At 43.9% G+C, this 17,618-nt stretch overlaps 1 protein-coding gene across 1 annotated transcript in view; it reads right to left on the bottom strand.

Moving 5' to 3' along the window:
• Positions 1-12,390: 12,390 nt before the first annotated feature.
• SEC14L1 (SEC14 like lipid binding 1) overlaps positions 12,391-17,618 on the bottom strand; it is a 58,232-nt gene continuing 53,004 nt past the window's right edge. The window contains exons 17-18 of the mRNA XM_069752114.1: positions 16,878-16,979; positions 12,391-16,176 (exon numbers count right to left, since the gene is read on the bottom strand). Coding sequence (XP_069608215.1) covers positions 15,939-16,176; positions 16,878-16,979 — 340 coding nt within the window. The 3' untranslated portion in view covers positions 12,391-15,938. The remainder of the gene's footprint in view (positions 16,177-16,877; positions 16,980-17,618) is intronic.

Here is a 17,618-nt window from a genome sequence, read left to right as displayed (position 1 = left end):
TCCGGTCATGTGACCCTGCCATCCACGTAAATCAGGGAGCGACCCCATGCATGCACAGAGATGGATGCCCGGAAACCAGGAGCAAGATGTGACGGCTGAATTTCCCCCGCACACACTGAAAGACCCACTGGCCCCAGCGCTGGCGGCTTCAGGACACCGCACAAATCAAGGCAGGAGTACCTCCGCTCCCTGTAGCGGTCTGGCCAGGCCTGGATAACTTTTATCTTTGTGCTTCATAGCTTCTTTCTTCAGGTACGCCAAAACTGTAGGTTCACTTCTCAAGGATAGGAAGCTAACTGATGCGAGGGAGAGGTATCACCCTTTTATGCAATGCAGACTGATGGAATGGTCTGCGGGCATCATGTTGCATTTGCAGAGCCCCTGATGCACTTAAACAGTGGAAATGCACCACAAGTTACCCCATTTTTTTAACAGATCTGTTTCCTGGTATGTGAATCTTTGAATGTAGTAGCATACGTAAGTTGTGTAGAGTGCATCAGGTTGGTATATATGAGTTGTGTAGGATTCATCAGATTGGCATACATGAGTTGTGCAAGCCAGAAATGAATATAGTAGTCCATGAACGCGATGTACAGTCTCAAGTATTCTTTTATACACAAGCCAGATTTTTCGGAGCAGGTGTTGCATTGAAAAGTGGCATCCTTACATATTCCCCTTCTGTAATACACTTGGCACCTTTGTTGCGAACCTACTTTTTGTGGTTTGTGGGACCGCCCCTGGGAAATGTTGGCTTGGTACGATTGGAGCACCTTCAGATGTGCAACTACTGAGCCCTGCTCCTTCATGATATCCAAAGATTAGGGCCTTGATCATTACCACCTTGAGCTGAAGGTACGGTGTTCCGGTCTAGCCTGCACACTGTGATAGCATCAAAACTCTTGTATATTGCCATCTGTACAATGTGCACGGCCAACTTCTTTTACCACATCTTTGCCTTTCTCATGGCACTGTATAGCTAGAGCAGAGGTCCCCAACTCCAGTCCTCAAGGCCCACCAACAGGTCATGTTTTCAGGATTTCCTTAGTCTTGCCCAGGTAATAATTGCATCACCTGTGCAATGCAAAGGAAATCCTGAAAACATGACCTGTTGGTGGGCCTTGAGGACTGGACTTGGGGACCTCTGAGCTAGAGGACTTGATCAGCAAAATCAACTCCCCCTATGTACTTGTTGTACCCCAGTACACAGTCTGGTTTGCAGACCTGTGTAGAGGTACCTCGTACAGTGCTGGGGGGTGCTGCCTTCACCATGTATGGTTGTCAAGAAAAAGGACATCCCTTGTTCATGTACTTGACCACCAGCATGATGTCGCTAGATTGGGCTCTACTTTCACCTTTTCCGAACAGTTGCACAATTTAGTGTCTTAGGGAGGCCGCTCTGATTTTTTGCAGACAGTACGGCAGGATGCTGGACCTTGTGCAGAGAGGGACTTGAACAGTCGGATGCTGGTATAAAAGTTATCCACATAGATGTCTCTTTGGGGACCGGCCGAAATACAGTCTAAGGAGACCAATTAGAAATTGATGAGGGGTGGTTTTATGCCAAAAATTGCTTGGCGTACAAATTTGTTTAGCAAACCATGAGGTTTACAAAATCCTCAGGGAAAGAGACTTTGAAAAATGTCTATGACTGTGAGGCCAGTGGTGTCAAATTTGATTCCCGATTGCACCACAAAATCAGTAATCAGTGGCTCAGTCTCCAGGGGGGTCCATATAGGGTCAGGAAAAGTGGGCACTGGTTCAGTTTCTGTCCTGGGGAGTCTTTAGTGGTGGTTCGGTAGCACCGGAGGATGAGGAGGAAAAATAAAGGAAGGGGGACCCTCTCCCTCAATGTCAGTGTCGGAGGCAAAGAAAGCATATGCCTCCTCCACTGAATACCGAGAGGGACATTTGTTTTTACTTATGTGATGATTATGTGAGTACCAAAGTGTGTGTGTGTAAAATAGTATCTTTTTTCTAAAGAAAAAAAAAAAAAACAGCAACTGGAGGTCGGTCAGTGATGTGCTTAAATCATCAGTGCTCAACGGCTGTAGGACAGATTGCACAGATGTGGTGCAAAAAGGGGATAAAAAAATTAAGACAGGAAAAAAAAAGTCCTGGCCAAAAACAAGCACTGGTGCCAAATCAGTAGTTCATCTTTGATCAGTGGCTCTGTGGCTGTAGGACGCACACACAAAGTGGTGAAAAGGAGGTTTAGGGCAGGGGTATCAAACTGCATTCGTCGAGGGCCTCAAACCATGCGCGTTTTCAAGATTTCCTTAGCATTGCACAAGGTGCTGGAATCATTCTCTGCATGTGATTAAATTGCAAGGAAATCCTGAAAACATGACCTGTTTGCAGCCCTCGAGGAATGCAGTTGGTGTAGGGGGTGGGGAAAGGGGGAAGAAAAATAGTCCGGGGAAAAAAAAAGGTGTTCAAAACAGCGAGCACAAGTGCAGACCAGTGATTTGCATCACTGATCAACGTTCAGCAGCTTCCGGATGCACACGCGGAGGTAACGCAAAGGGGGAGGGGAGAAAAAATGGACAGGGACAAAAAAAAAAAGTCCTGAAATAGCGACCACGGACGTTAATCGGTGATCTGCATCACTGATCAGCGCTCGGCCACTGCAGGACCCACGAAGAAGAAAAAGCTGCCAAAAATCAAGCAATCAAGTCCTAATCAGCGCTGGGTGGGGAGAGGTGTACAAGGAGAGGGGGTGGAGCGTGTAGAGGGGGATTTGGGTGGATGAGGAGAGATCAGGCAAGGTTCAGGGAGTCTTCTTACATCTTTTTTCAGCAGGAGCAAGAGAACAGGCAGCAGCAGGATCTGTGATGTCACAGGCTTCTGAGCCACCACAAGGCCTAGCACAGCACACAGATGGACAGAGTGACCGCCCTGTACAAATCAAAAGCTAGAATAAGGAAGTATAGGGCGGTCACAGAACGTCTGTGCGCTCTGATTGGTGCAATCGATGTCATCGTCGATCGCACCAATCAGACCTGGCCCTGGGGATCCTGGCGTAGCCAAGCACAAGCCTATGATCAGTGCTCTTACAGCACTGATCCTAGGCTGGACATCAGTGTTTCAGGCAATCTGATTGCATGAAACACTGAAAAACACTGCGATTGGCTGTTCAGAATTGAACAGCCAAATCACAGCTATCGTAGTTACGGGGGAGTCACCACTCACCGAAGATGACAGCGCCATATACCTCGAGGTAAGATGGCGCCAGAATTATAATGCTAGCACATTGACTCCGGTCGCGGTGCCGGATTAAATATATGACATATCCATATATAGGTCGATACGTACCAGGCGACCTGGAACATATCGATACGTCTAAGGTCGGAAAGGGGATTTCCCACAAACAAAAGTTAATTTTAATCAATTAATCTTGGAAAATTTTTGACAATTAGATGTGTTTAAATAAAATGTTCCTGTCCTGAGAATCTTATAAATGTGCCCCCGCTGTGTACTGTGTAATGGCTGTGTCTGACCATGCAGGAACATGATCTGATCATACCACAGCTCCTGGGCAGGTGGAGGGAGGGAGGAGCAAAAACAAAAAAAAAATTCTACAGACAGCACAGCATGGGATTTGCAGATGATACTTTTTGTAAGGTAAAACATTTCCTTGACTGTTTTTAAACCATGTTTTTACCTCAAAAAAAAAAAAAAAAAAAAGTGCTGTGATAGCTGTGTACTATTTTGCCTCCTCCCCTGCCCAGGAGCTGTGGTATGATCAGACCATGTTCCTGCAAGGACAGACATTACACAATACACAGCAGGGGAACATTTATATGATCTCAGGACAGTAACATTTTATTTAAACACATCCAATTGGGGAAGCAATTATTGTTCCAAGATCTATTGATTAAAATGACTGTCAAGTGTGGTGACAGTTTTCACACGTCCCAGAGACACTGACACGTTGACCCATTCAAGTGAATAGGTCTGCGCACGTCAGTGTTTCCACAGACAGTGTGTCCATTGGCAAAACACGCTGGCATGTCCATTTTTTACCGTCGGAATGGGCTGCAAAACATCCCACACTTGTGTACTTGGATCACACACATGGATGTCATCCTTGTGACAAGCACCACCACCAGGGAAGAAGCAGTACAGTAAGCACTGTTCCCTGGCGCCGGGTGATGAAGACAGCTTTCATCATTCTCCCCTGCTCTGCCGGCAGTCGGCGCAAGCAGGGGAGAATGATGAGAGTTGTATTCATGTGACAATGACAGCAGGCAGTGGCTGATGGGACTATTACTCCCATCAGCCTACACCTGCTGTCGCTAATAACCGTGAAAGCAGGAGCAGTTGATGATAGTATTCCTCATCTGCTGTCTGCACTATAAATGAAAAACCCGGGGTGGGTTCCCATATATATTTTCTATAACCAGCCAAGCTATCAAGAATAGAGGGGTCCCAACAGGTTTTTAATTATTTAAATAATTTAAAATAATGGCATTGCCTCCATCATTTTTGACAAGGGTCGTTGATACAAGGCCCCCCAGCCTAACAGTAGCAGCCTGCAGCTGCCCAAATAACCAGCCTTGCTGAAGCAGACAGCTGTGAGTTTTGCCTGGCTGGTTATAGAAAATAGAGGGGAACTCATGCCAGTTTTTTTTTGTTTGTTTTTTTAATTATTTATATATTTACAGTGCAGGAGCCGGCTGATGAATACTCCCATTAGCTGCTCATGTGCTCACTGTTACTAGCGGCAGCAGGTGTAGGCCGATTTGAATAATAGTCGCCCATCCGTGTGGTACAGATGCAGCACACGGTTTCCACACATGTGCTGCAAGTATTATACACACAGACACTCCTCTCCGGCAGTGTTTTTTTCCAGTACCGTAAAAAAAAACTGATGTGTGAAATCGGCCTAAGGCCCATGATGGCTCAGGTGACTTAAGGCACATTCATAGAGATAGTAAGCTGTTTTTTCCCCACTTTAAAAGGAACCATATACCTTTTTCATATGACAATACTTAAAGGGACACTGTCACCTGGATTTGGAGGGAACAATCTTCAGCCATGGAGGCGGGGTTTTCGGGTGTTTGATTCACCCTTTCCTTACCCGCTGGCTGCATGCTGGCTGCAATATTGGATTGAAGTTCATTCTCTGTCCTCCATAGTACACGCCTGCGCAAGGCAAGATTGCTTTGTGCAGGCATGTACTACGGAGGACAGAAAATGAACTTCAATCCAATATTGCAGCCAGCATGCAGCCAGCGGGTAAGGAAAGGGTGAATCAAAAACCCCAAAACCCCGCCTCCATGGCTGAAGATTGTTCCCTCCAAATCCAGGTGACAGTGTCCCTTTAAAGCTCACAACTTTATAAATATTATAGTCAGAATTATCTCAACGGCAGAAGAGGTTGTCCACAAATGCACAACCCTAGCTCAATTCAGCAGCCAAATTAAAAAAAATAAAATCAGTGTATACTCATTTCCTGCAGCGGAGCCATTGCAGCCATGTCCGCACTGCTATTCCTTGCAGTGATTCAACATTGGGAAGCTGTTTGCCAGCTGCAGCCTTTAGTATTTCATTAGAGCAGACGTCTACCCTAACAGAATATTGATTAGCTGCAGCCACTGAGCGGACGCTCATTGGCTGGACGTGACAACAGTTCACCTCACTGCTGGCAACAGACATCGCTGGATCTGCGCTGCTGAAGGAGAGTAACTACTGTTTTTATTTTAAACAGGCACCGGAATTGATTAACTGGGGCTATCCAGTTGTGGGCAACCCCCTTTAATCCACCATATTTGCAAAAAATGCTCCGTATGAATTTTAAAGGGAGATAGCAACAGAACGGAGCTCAGCAACTGCCCTGATGATGATGACGATTATGATCTTATTGCAAATTAATAGATTCCCCAAACTATATAGTCTGGGAAAAATAGGCCAATGGTGATACAAAAGTTGCATTCTCTTCACACAGTAAATTATGAAACAAACTTCAGAGATTTTCCCCTAGTAAAAAGTGCAGATGGATAGAGATAAATCCCACCCGCTGTTCATCCTTATGAGAATTTGGTTATAAAAAAGTTTTATGGTATAGACACATGCTGTGCTAAACAGATAATTCAGATTACGGTCAGCTCTCTGAGGCGCCTTCAGACTCATGTGTTTGCTCAACAATCTCATTCATTTCAATATGATTTTTCTAATTGCAAACGCCATCTAGTGGCTCCATTTGGCGTCTCTTCAGACAGGAAACATTTTAGCAGGCAAAATAGTGTAACCCATAATACTCATTTTTACAATATAGCATCAGTATGATATAATGGGGCCAAACAGGGAGGCTAAAAATAAAAGCACATCCCAATTTTAGATTCAATCTATAAAGGATCATCTAAAATACATGCTGTATTTCAATGAAAGAGTAATAGTCAATACCTTCTTTATGCTCACCCCATTGTTTAATACTTTGAAACTCATTTATGGTGAATAGTTCTTAGTCATTATTTGGTTAGGACATCATAACAGATTCCATTTAAAGCGGCCATGACACGTTTACAATTTAATTACCTTGTGTTCTGATCAATGGATAATTAATGTGTGCTTTAAGACCTTCATGTACCTTAGTGAAGCGAAAGACTGCCTGTATAGAATCAGTGCTGATGCTGCTGTGATCACAGGACTTTATTAGCTGACAACTGTCTATAAAACACATCTTATAAATTTCCCATCTATGTAACTTCTGCTGAAGTGGGCAACAGCCACCAAGAAGAAAAGGGTTGCAGTAATTCAGGACACCACCTACTTTTTCCTTTATGAAAACAAAAAAAAATGAGAAAAAAAATGGAGCTAATTAACTGTGTAGGGCTCTTCTTCTTACTTTAAAATCATAAGTTGAAACACAAAAATATCTATTTTTTGATCACTGGAGAATAAATCAGCATCTAGATATACTGGCTTGTAAGGCTATATTCACACTTTGCGGATTTTGCTGCGGATCCGCAGCGGATTTGACCGCTGCGGATCCGCAGCAGTTTATCATGAGTTTACATTACAATGTAAACCTATGGGAAACAAAAAACGCTGTGCACATGCTGCAGAAAAATCCGCGCGGAAACGCTGCGGATTACATTCCGCAGCATGTCACTTCTTTTCTGCGGATTTTCACCTGCTCCAATAGAAAACTGCAGATGAAAATCCGCAGAAGAAAACGCAGTAAAAACCGCGATAAATCCGCAGTAAAAACCGCGATGGGTTTTCACTGCGGATTTTGGAATTCTGCTGCGGAAAAACCTGCAGTGGAATCTGCAAAGTGTGAACATAGCCTAAAAGTGTTCACAACCTTTGCATTCTTTGGCATTTTGCAATCTCACTAGTTTTTTTTGAGTGTGCATCAGTTCATGTAAAGAACATGCCGAAAACTGTGAACATTTGGTTTTCTATTTATTGTGAAGCAAACTACAAATAGGACAAAATAACTGAAAACTTCAGTGTGCATAACTATTCACCCCCTTAAAGTCAGTACTTTGTAGAGCCTCCTTTCGCTTTAGATAAGTCTCCTTAAGCTTTCCACACAAAGGCCTAAGCTACTCAAAAACATTCACACGTTTCCCATTAACCCCTTAGGCTATGTTCACATTAGCGTTACGCTAATGTGCGTCGCTGTTGCGTCGGCGACGCGCCCCTATGTTTAACATAGGGGACGCGTGCGTTGTTTTGGTGGCGTTTTTCACTACGTGCGTAGTTTCCGACGCTAGCGTCGGACGCAAGAAAACGCTACATGTAGCATTTTCTGTGCGTCCGATTTTCGTCAAAAACGACGCACGCGTCGCAAAACGCGCGTGTTTTTCCGTGCGTCGGCGACGCGACGCTAATGTGAACGTAGACTTAGTGACAGAGCCAATTTGGTACTTAATGACCGAGCCAATTTTTGCAATTCTGACCACTGTCACTTTATGAGGTTATAACTCTGGAACGCTTCAACGGATCCCGCTGATTCTGAGATTGTTTTTTCGTGACATATTGTACTTCATGATAGTGGTAACATTTCTTCGATATTACTTGCGATTATTTATGAAAAAAACGGAAATGTCAAATTTTTAAAATATTGCAATTTTCAAACTTTGTATTTTTATGCCCTTAAATCAGAGAGAGATGTCACAAAAAATAGTTAATAGATAACATTTCCCACATGTCTACTTTACATCAGCACAATTTTGGAAACAAAATTTTTTTTTGTTAGGGAGTTATAAGGGTTAAAAGTTGACCAGCAATTTCTCATTTTTACAACACCATTTTTTTTAGGGACCACATCACATTTGAAGTCATTTTGAGGGGTCTATATGATAGAAAATAATGAAGTGTGACACCATTCTAAAAACTACACCCCTCAAGGTTCTCAAAACCACATTCAAGAAGTTTATTAACCCTTTACGTGCTTCACAGGAACTGAAACAATGTGGAAGGAAAAAATGAACATTTAACTTTTTTTTGCAGACCTCTTAATTCAGAACCATTTTTTTTATTTTCACAAGTGTAAAAACAGAAATGTAACCATAAATTTTGTTACGCAATTTCTCCTGAATACGCCAATACCCCATATGTGGGGGTAAACCACTTTTTGGGCGCACCGCAGAACTTAGAAGTGAAGGAGCGCCGTTTGACTTTTTCAATGCAGAATTGGCTGGAATTGAGATCGGACGCCATGTCACGTTTAGAGAGCCCCTGATGTGCCTAAACAGTGGAAACTCCCCACAAGTGACACCATTTTGGAAACTAGACCCCTTAAGGAGCATATCTAGATGTGTGGTGAGCACTTTGAACCCCCATGTGCTTCACAGAAGTTTATAACGTAGAGCCGTGAAAAAAAAAAAATTGCATTTTTTCTACAAAAATGATCTTTTTGCCCACAAATTTTTATTTTCACAAGGGTAACAGGAGAAATTAGACCACTAAAGTTGTTGTGCAATTTCTCCTGGGTACGTCGATACCCAATATGTAGGGGTAAACCACTGTTTGGGCGCACCGCAGAGCTTGGAAGAGAAAGAGTGCCGTTTTACTTTTTCAATGTAGAATTGGCTGGAATTGAGATCGGACGCCATGTCGTGTTTGGAGAGCCCCTGATGTACCTAACCAGTAGAAACCCTCCACAAGTGACCCCATTTTGGAAACTAGACCCCCCAAGGAACTTATCTAGATGTGTGGTGAGAACTTTGAATGCCCAAGTGCTTCACAGAAGTTTAGAATGCAGAGTCGTGAAAATAAAAAATATATTTTTTTTCACAAAAAAGATATTGTAGCCCCCAAGTTTTTATTTTCACAAGGGTAACAGGAGAAATTGGACTGCAATAGTTGTTGTGCAATTTATCCCGAGTACGCTGATGCGCCATATGTGGGGGTAAACCACTGTTTGGGCGCACGGCAGAGCTCAGAAGGGAGGGAGCACCATTTGACTTTTTGAGCGCAAAATTGGCTGTCGTGTTTGGAGACCCCCTGATGTACCTAAACAGTGGAAACCCCCCAATTCTAGCTCCAACCCTAACCCCAACACACCCCTAACCCTAATCCCAACCTGATCCATAATCCTAATCACTAACCCTAACCATAATCACAACCCTTACCCCAAAACAACCCTAATGTCAACCCTAACCATAACCCTAATCAAAACCCTAAATCCAACACACCCCTAATCCTAATCTCAACCCTAACCTCAAACCTAACCCTAATCCCAATACACCCCTAATCACAACCCTAACCTTAACCCTAATCCCAAACCTAACCCTAATCCCAAGCGTAACCCTAATGCCAACCCTAACCCTAATACCAACCCTAATCCAAACCCTAACCCTAATCCCAGCTCTAACCCTAACTTTAGCCCCAACCCTAGCCCTAACTTTAGCCCCAACCCTAACCCTAAGGCTACTTTCACACTTGCGTCGTTTGGCATTCCGTCGCAATCCGTCGTTTTGGACAAGAAACGGATCCTGCAAATGTGCCCGCAGGATGCGTTTTTTGCCCATAGACTTGTATTGCCGACGGATTGTGACGGATGGCCACACGTCGCGTCCGTCGTGCACTGGGTCAGTTGTGTTTTGGCGGAGCGTCGGCACAAAAAAAGTTCAATGAAACGTTTTTTTGTACGTCGCATCCGCCATTTCTGACCGCGCATGCGTGGCCGTAACTCCGCCCCCTCCTCCCCAGGACATAGATTGGGCAGCGGATGCGTTGAAAAACTACAGCTGCTGCCCACGTTGTGCACAATTTTCACAACGTGCGTCGGTATGTCAGGCCGACGCATTGCGACGGCCCCGTACCGACGTAAGTGTGAAAGAAGCCTAACCCTAAATTTAGCCCCAACCCTAAATTTAGCCCCAACCCAAACCCTATATTTAGCCCCAACCCTAGCCCTAACCCTACCCCTAACCTAACCCTACCCCTAACCTAACCCTACCCCTAATTTTAGCCCCAACTGCTGTTCTCCTGCTGGCTGGCAGATGGAGACAGATGGCGGGCGCACTGGGCATGCGCCCGCCATTTTCTTCTGCCGGCGGCCAGGAGGAGCAGCAAGAGGATCCAGGGACCTAGGTGAGTATGCTAGGGTCCCCGAATCCCCCTATTTCTCTGTCCTCTGATGTGCGATCACATCAGAGGACAGAGAATTACACTTTACTTTTTTTTTTTTGCGGTCGCCGGTAAACAGTTAATTACCGGCGATCGCAAAACAGGGGTCGGTAAAACCGACCCCGATCATGCTCTTTGGGGTCTCGGCTACCCCCGGCAGCCGAGACCCCAAAGATTCTCCCGGTGCCGGCCGGCGGGCGCACTGCGCATGCGCCCGCCATTTTAAAGATGGCGGCGCCCACCGGGAGACACGAGGAGCATCGGGGGAGCTAGGTGAGTATTGGGGGGCCACCTGGGACCCCTTTTCTCTGTCCTCCGATGTGCGATCACATCGGAGGACAGAGAAATTAAAAAGAGATCGCTTTTTTTTTTTGCGATCGCCAGTAAACGGTTAATTACCGGCGATCGCAAATGCGGGGTGGGTTAAAACCCCCCCGAATCATGTTCTCTGGGGTCTCGGCTACCCCCGGCAGCCGAGACCCCGGAGAAAATCGGCCTGTGGGGGGCGCTATTGACTTTTTCCACAGCGCCGTTAATTAACGGCGCTGTGGTTTAAGTACCCTTAGCGGCCGCCGTTAAAAGGCGTATCGGCGGTCGCTAAGGGGTTAAACCACTCAAGTGCTGCTTTAGCAGTATGCTTTGGGTCAGTCATGTTGGAAGGTGAACCTACGACCTAGTTGCAAATTTCTGACAGAATGAAACAGGTTTTGCTCAAGAATGTCCCTGTTTTTCACACCATCAATATTCCCCTCGACTGACCATTTTCCCTGTCCCTGCTGCAGAAAAACATCTGCACAACATGATACTGTGGCTACCATGTTTCACTGTGGGGATGGAGTTCTTGGAGTCATGACCAGTGTTGGTTTGGTGTCAGACATAGTTTTTACCATGGTGGCCAAAAAGTAAAATTTTGGTCTCATCTGACCACAGCATCTTCCTCCATACATTTGGGGAGTGTCTCACGTCTTTTGGCAAACTCAAAACAAGTCTTACACAAAATTGTAAGTAAAGGATTTTTTTCTGCCCCCTCTTCAATAAAGGCCACCTCTAAAGCGTGTACGGCTTATTGTGGTCATATGGACAGATACTCAAGTCTCTGCTTGGGAACTCTGCAGCTCCTTCAGGGTTACCTTTAGTCTCTGTCCTGCCTCTCTGATTAATGCCCACCTTGCCCGGGCTGAGAGTTTAGGTGGGTGGCCCTCTCTTTAACAGGTTTGTTCTGGTAGAATGTTATTTCCATTTGAGGATAATAGATTTGATGGTGACCAGGGGGATCAGGGATTGGGATATATATTTTTTTAACCCAACCCTGACTTTTACTTAACATCTTTGTCACTGACTTGTTTGGAGATCTCCTTAGTCTTCATGGTGTTTGGCAAGGGGTGCCTCTTGCTTAATTAAGTTGCAGCTTCTGTGGCCTTTCAGAAAAGGTGTGTATATACTGACAGACCACCTGACACAGAGTGCACACAGGTGGACTACCTTTCTCTAAGCATGTGACTTATGAAGGTAATTGCTTGCACCAGAAATTTTTAGGGCTTCAGAGCAAAAAGTGTGAATACATATGCACATGCCAATTTCTTTAGTTATTTGATGCTATAAATGTAATTTATGCCTATATTTTTCTCACTTCACCAACTTAAGACTATTTAGTGCTGATGCATCACACACAAATGGGAATACAAAAATATTTAAACACGTAATTAACAAAATAGGTAAAAAGCCAAGAGGGTGAATACTTTCGCAAGCCACTGTATTTACGGGTAAAATGTTACTGAGAAAAACAAACAAGACAACAGCCAGTTATTATACAGCTTCAATGTTTATTATAGTTAACAATTAAAAAATGCTTTGAAAATCTACCTGTATGTTAAATTAATTGTTAGAACAAAGCTTGAGGTCATGTTGTGTCATAACAATGAACGGAGGTCACACACACACACACACACACACACACACATTCACACCCTTCTCAGAGAAAAGAACATTTACAAGTGATATGTAAAAGAGAAAGGACAGAAAAAAAAAACATTACCGAAAAACAAAGATGAAAAGCACATTTGATATAAAGACTTATAAGAAGGTCTGCTGCACTTCCAACATGCCCTAAAATACTAGGTTACAATCCTAGCCTATATAAAGGTCTTCAAACTATTTAATGCCTGGTGGAATGGATAAAAGGTGCAAAAGGGTAGGGGGTCTACACAGTATCCAGTGAACAAGGCACAGCCCTGTCATCTGGGAAATAAGCCCTTATTTCCAGGATATTAGGGACAGCCTCACAATGCAAAGGGAGAAAGAAAGGCGGGTGAAGGGTTTCCAGTCAGAATTACACTCACTCCAGGGGATATGTGGAACCTTATGTTCTGTGATCATCCATGGTACAAAATATGGATTTGTGCATTATCTTAACCCATCCAATATACCACATGCACATATAATTACAGCCTCAGGTCAAGACTAGTCCTTTGAGAAACTTCTCTATCATCCAACCGTTCAGGATTGACGCTCAACTGCCAAGAAGGCCATCTACTGTGCAACCTGGCACCATCAGCTCGAGACTGGAGTGTTCGCTACTACTGTCATTCTAATTCCAATAGTAGCAAGAACGAACGCGCACGATATTGGTGGGTCGGATCAAGAAGTAGTTCTAACTGCAACGTTATAAATATTACATTAGTACATGCAGAGATGATCTTTCTCTGGTAATGGGGAAGAAAAAAAATTATATCACTAATTCATATATACCTTGGTTTCGTCTTTGGATAACACTATCTGTGACTACTCACAATTGCAACTCCCTAGATTGTCAGTGTACCACAAAGTTAAAACGCAATTTGTGTTTATAAATGTTTTCTTGCCATTCAACTCTCCTGAAGTACTTGTCATAGTAAAATACTTGCGTTCCCCATAAAAAAAAATAATTTTATTTCTTGTTTTACAACTTTGTGTTGTACCATTTGGTTATTTGTCCTGAAAGGAAGTCAGTCAACCCAAACTGACAGTAAAATCTAAGGGCCCCTCTACACAGCATTTTCTCATACATTCAGTGGCCCGTCCGGGATTTGCCCCAACCCCACAAATCGGGATTTGGGTATATGCGCCGATGGGGCCACATGGCATCCTGTTTTGCTAGGAATTCGGACGCAAGCCCCAACAGGGCCACTGTATGTATATAAAAAAAAACAAGCTGTGTAAAAGGGCACTAAGGGATATAGCCTTTATAAAAAAAAAATTGCCCTTTGGTGTTCAGTTTCTGCAGAACGGAGACAGTGATTAAAACAGTAAAGATGCTATTTTTTATTGGGGCAATAACCTCTACAAGGCTTTGTCCTTAAATTATATTGTCAGTTTGGCCTGGCAGACCCCCTTTCACTGAACAATGGTAATTTTGGCCTCCATTGCTCTGTATAGGTCAAGATGTTTTTTGTGTTTTGTTTTGCTGTATAGAATAGCATGGCTGGGCTGGCTGCACTATTCCATACCGAGGCTTCTGGCAAAAATAAATAATTTTGGCCCCACAACATTCTAGAAAAAGATGCACCAGAAGTGTTTCATGGGGACTACAAAACATTCCTAGACCATGTTTTGAAGATAGGTACTCCTTCTCAAACTACAGCTAAAGGACAGTCCAGAGATTACATCTCCGTAATACTATTGTACAAAAAGGTTTTACATCCTTACAACTAGTAATAGGATTACCTTATGACCAGTGGTTGGACATTGGACAGTAAAGGTACCGTCACACTCAGCAACTCTGCAAAGAGAACGACAACGATCCGTGACGTTGCAGCGTCCTGGATAGCGATCTCATTGTGTTTGACACACAGCAGCGATCTGGATCCCGCTGTGCCATCGCTGGTCGGAGCTAGAAGTCCAGAACTTTATTTCGTCGTCAGGTCGGCGTGTATCGTCATGTTTGACATCAAAAGCAACGACGCCAGCAACGTTTTACATGGAGCTAACAACCAGCTAGAACGAGAAGTGAGTCGCCGTTACGTCACCGGATCGCTCCTGCATCGTTCTGGAGTTGCTGTGTTTGACATCTCTACAGCAACCTAAAAAGCGATGCTGCAGCGATCGGCTCGTTGTCTATATCGCTGCAGCGTCGCTGAGTGTGACGGTACCTTAAGAATATGACCTCTGAGACAAAGACTGGAAGGACAACAGAGCCAAGTCAGTTCTCTTCACTTTTTTTTACTGCACATTGAAATGAATGCAGGTCCATTCATAGATAAGTGGCCAGGATGCAGCGCTAAATCAATGCCATGATCCTAACTTGTCCGGATTGAACTACTACGATCAAATTTATGACATTTCGTAGTGATAGGCCACTTCATATGCTAAGTAGGTAAAGGTCTGAAGACCCCAACGTCCAGACATTGACCAGATGCGAGAACAGGAGATCCTGAGTTTGGCAACATTCATTTTTAAAGGAGGTTTCCTTCCATGGCAGTTCATTTTCCAGTGGCAATGGCAATCATTCAGTTACATCAAGACTGGAATTCAAAGACAAAATGTCATAATGGCCCTAACTAATGTGATACAGGGTTTGCCCATTGTTAAACGTGCCTATGCCTACACTCCTAGGACTCCAACCAGGCTTAATGGAGGTTGTTCAGCACTGTGGAAATAGAAGGAAATGATGGTCTTATTAAATAGGATATAGTTGTACCCCAGCGGCCCACCTGTAAATCAGCTGAAGCAGAATGCAGAACCCCAGAACACCATCTCATCCCATGCAATCAGCCAAAAGATGAGTGCTATGATAATCTGTTAGTTCTTGCAAGGCCTAAAAAATGGCTGTCTATACTCATGTCTTACAATACATCATATACATTCTCTATTATTCCAAAGAGCAACAATGTTCAGTATCTTACCTAGATGGAAATATCAGAGACATTTTAACATTTCACTGCTAGTAAAAGTAAGTCAGCCCTAGTTTTGGCGAAGGTGCTCGGAAAAGACTGTGCAAGAACCAATAGTGGCAAGTTTTAAGATTATTCTACAAACCCCACCAAATCGCATGACAAACATCAGATTCTTGGCAACAGACGCCTAAATGGCCATTCTCAGATAAGTCAGTGAGGATGAAATTTCATGAAGAATTTCATTTGCTGCTCCAAACTTTCCAGCCGGTGGAAATGATATTGTGTGTCTATTGCGAAAGAATATCACAGCTCTGAATCAGAGGATATGGTGAAGCAGTTGTGTGAGCAGTGCATGCCAACTTCTCCACAATGCAATAGTGCAAGAGAAAATATCTTCAAGACTGTCTTAGCCTTGCATTAAACCAGGTATGGAGTTGAAAGCCAGCACTCTGCAAATCCCTAAATAGTCATTCACGCCCCTCAGGTAGAGTCGGAGCCCTCCATCTCGATGGCAGCAGTTCCCACGGCCTCCCGGATGAATGGGAGGCGCCAAGAAGGTGGCCAACGCAGGAAGACTGGGGGTCTGAGGGTGTAGAGAGTAGAAAAGTGCTGCCCCCAGAATGATGGGGAGAGGCGCAGGAGCCCATCCGGATTGGACTTCAGGTCTTGGGGATGAGTGAGAGAGGGGAGGACGGAGTCAGACAGAGGGAGGGGGTCTCTGTAACAGCCAAAATGGAAGGAAAGGGAGAAAAAAAATGGGTAAGGGAAAAGGGGGAACAAAGAAAAAATAAATAAAAGTTATACAGGTTCTTACTTATGGGGGAGAAAAATGGAGGTGGAAAATTAACGTTTAAAAATGGAAATGCATGAGCCCAAATGACCATGGATGGAAACACAGGAGGGGCTGTGGAGAGGGGAAAATGGAATACGCAAGTGATGCACATGGAAAAAGAACACAAACAGGTTATTAGGCCACCCTCAGTGAAAACTAAATGAGTTATAAAGGTGCCACAGTTCACAACAACCTAAGATGCTACAGGGAAAGGGTGGCCTAGAACTAAAGTTACAAATATCTGAAAGACTTCATAGAGCTTTTAGATTAACATAGGAGCACTTTTACTATACAGACACCCCAGTAACTCACTGTTCTGCCATGTTATACCTGGTATACTGCAGTTATAACAGACTGTCCGCCAAATACGGATATTGAATTTATCAAAGTGATATACTATCAAACATATGGCCCTCCAAGAGTGAACAGGGCAGGACTGTCCACCCACGGAAGTGAATAAAAGGAGTAATGGTATATAGTCAAACGGCAACATGTATGGGAAAGGGTAGAGTCTGTCAGAGAAAGGAAGGTGGTGGATCTGCGTTATCAGGAATATTGGTGGAGATAGAGGTTGTAGAGCCAGCTACCTGGACACCATGGAACTTGAGTGAGACTGGCTAGAGGACGTGGTGGCAGCACTGAGTTGTGAGAAACCACTATGGCTCGATTCCAGACTTGTCATTGAGCCCCTGAAGAAAAGAAAAAAAAATGGAAAAAAATAAGTTAGTTATCTTACTGAAAATGCATTAAAGTGTTTGTCAAGTCACAGGATATTAATGACCTGTCATTAAATGAGTCATCAATATCAGATTAGTGGAGTTCAGTAACCAGTGCCCTCCAATGATCAGCTGTTATAAGCTACATGACAACACACCGAATGGAGCAGCAATGTGCAGATCAGCTCATATTAACAGAGATTATAAACAGCCGACTGGTATGGGTGATAATGCCGATCTATCCAGAGGACAGTTATCAATATTAAGTATCCAAACAATCCCTTTAAATGACTTCATGCATTTACCTACTTCAATATCCTACCATTTGTATGAAGGCACACATGAGTGCTAAATCAGATCTGTCAGCACAATATGTTGCCCCTTTGCAAAGCAGCATATTATAGCTACAGATCTGTACACCTACAGCACAAACATGCTGTGCCATTTGGCTCCAGAGAAATGAATACAATGGAAACGCAGTTTGTGAGCCCAGTGTATTTATAAGAGCACTCTGAGTACACAGCAGCCTGTGAATTAGGCGAGTGGCAGGGAAAGGCACCACTTATGAATGCACTGGACTTGCATTATACAATGATATTCTGTCATATCGGC

The sequence above is a fragment of the Ranitomeya imitator genome, chromosome 2, assembly GCF_032444005.1.
Source record: "Ranitomeya imitator isolate aRanImi1 chromosome 2, aRanImi1.pri, whole genome shotgun sequence".
NCBI classification, from domain to species: Eukaryota; Metazoa; Chordata; class Amphibia; order Anura; family Dendrobatidae; genus Ranitomeya; species Ranitomeya imitator.
Note: the sequence above shows the minus strand (reverse complement) of the source record. Positions and strands in the feature narration are given on the sequence as shown.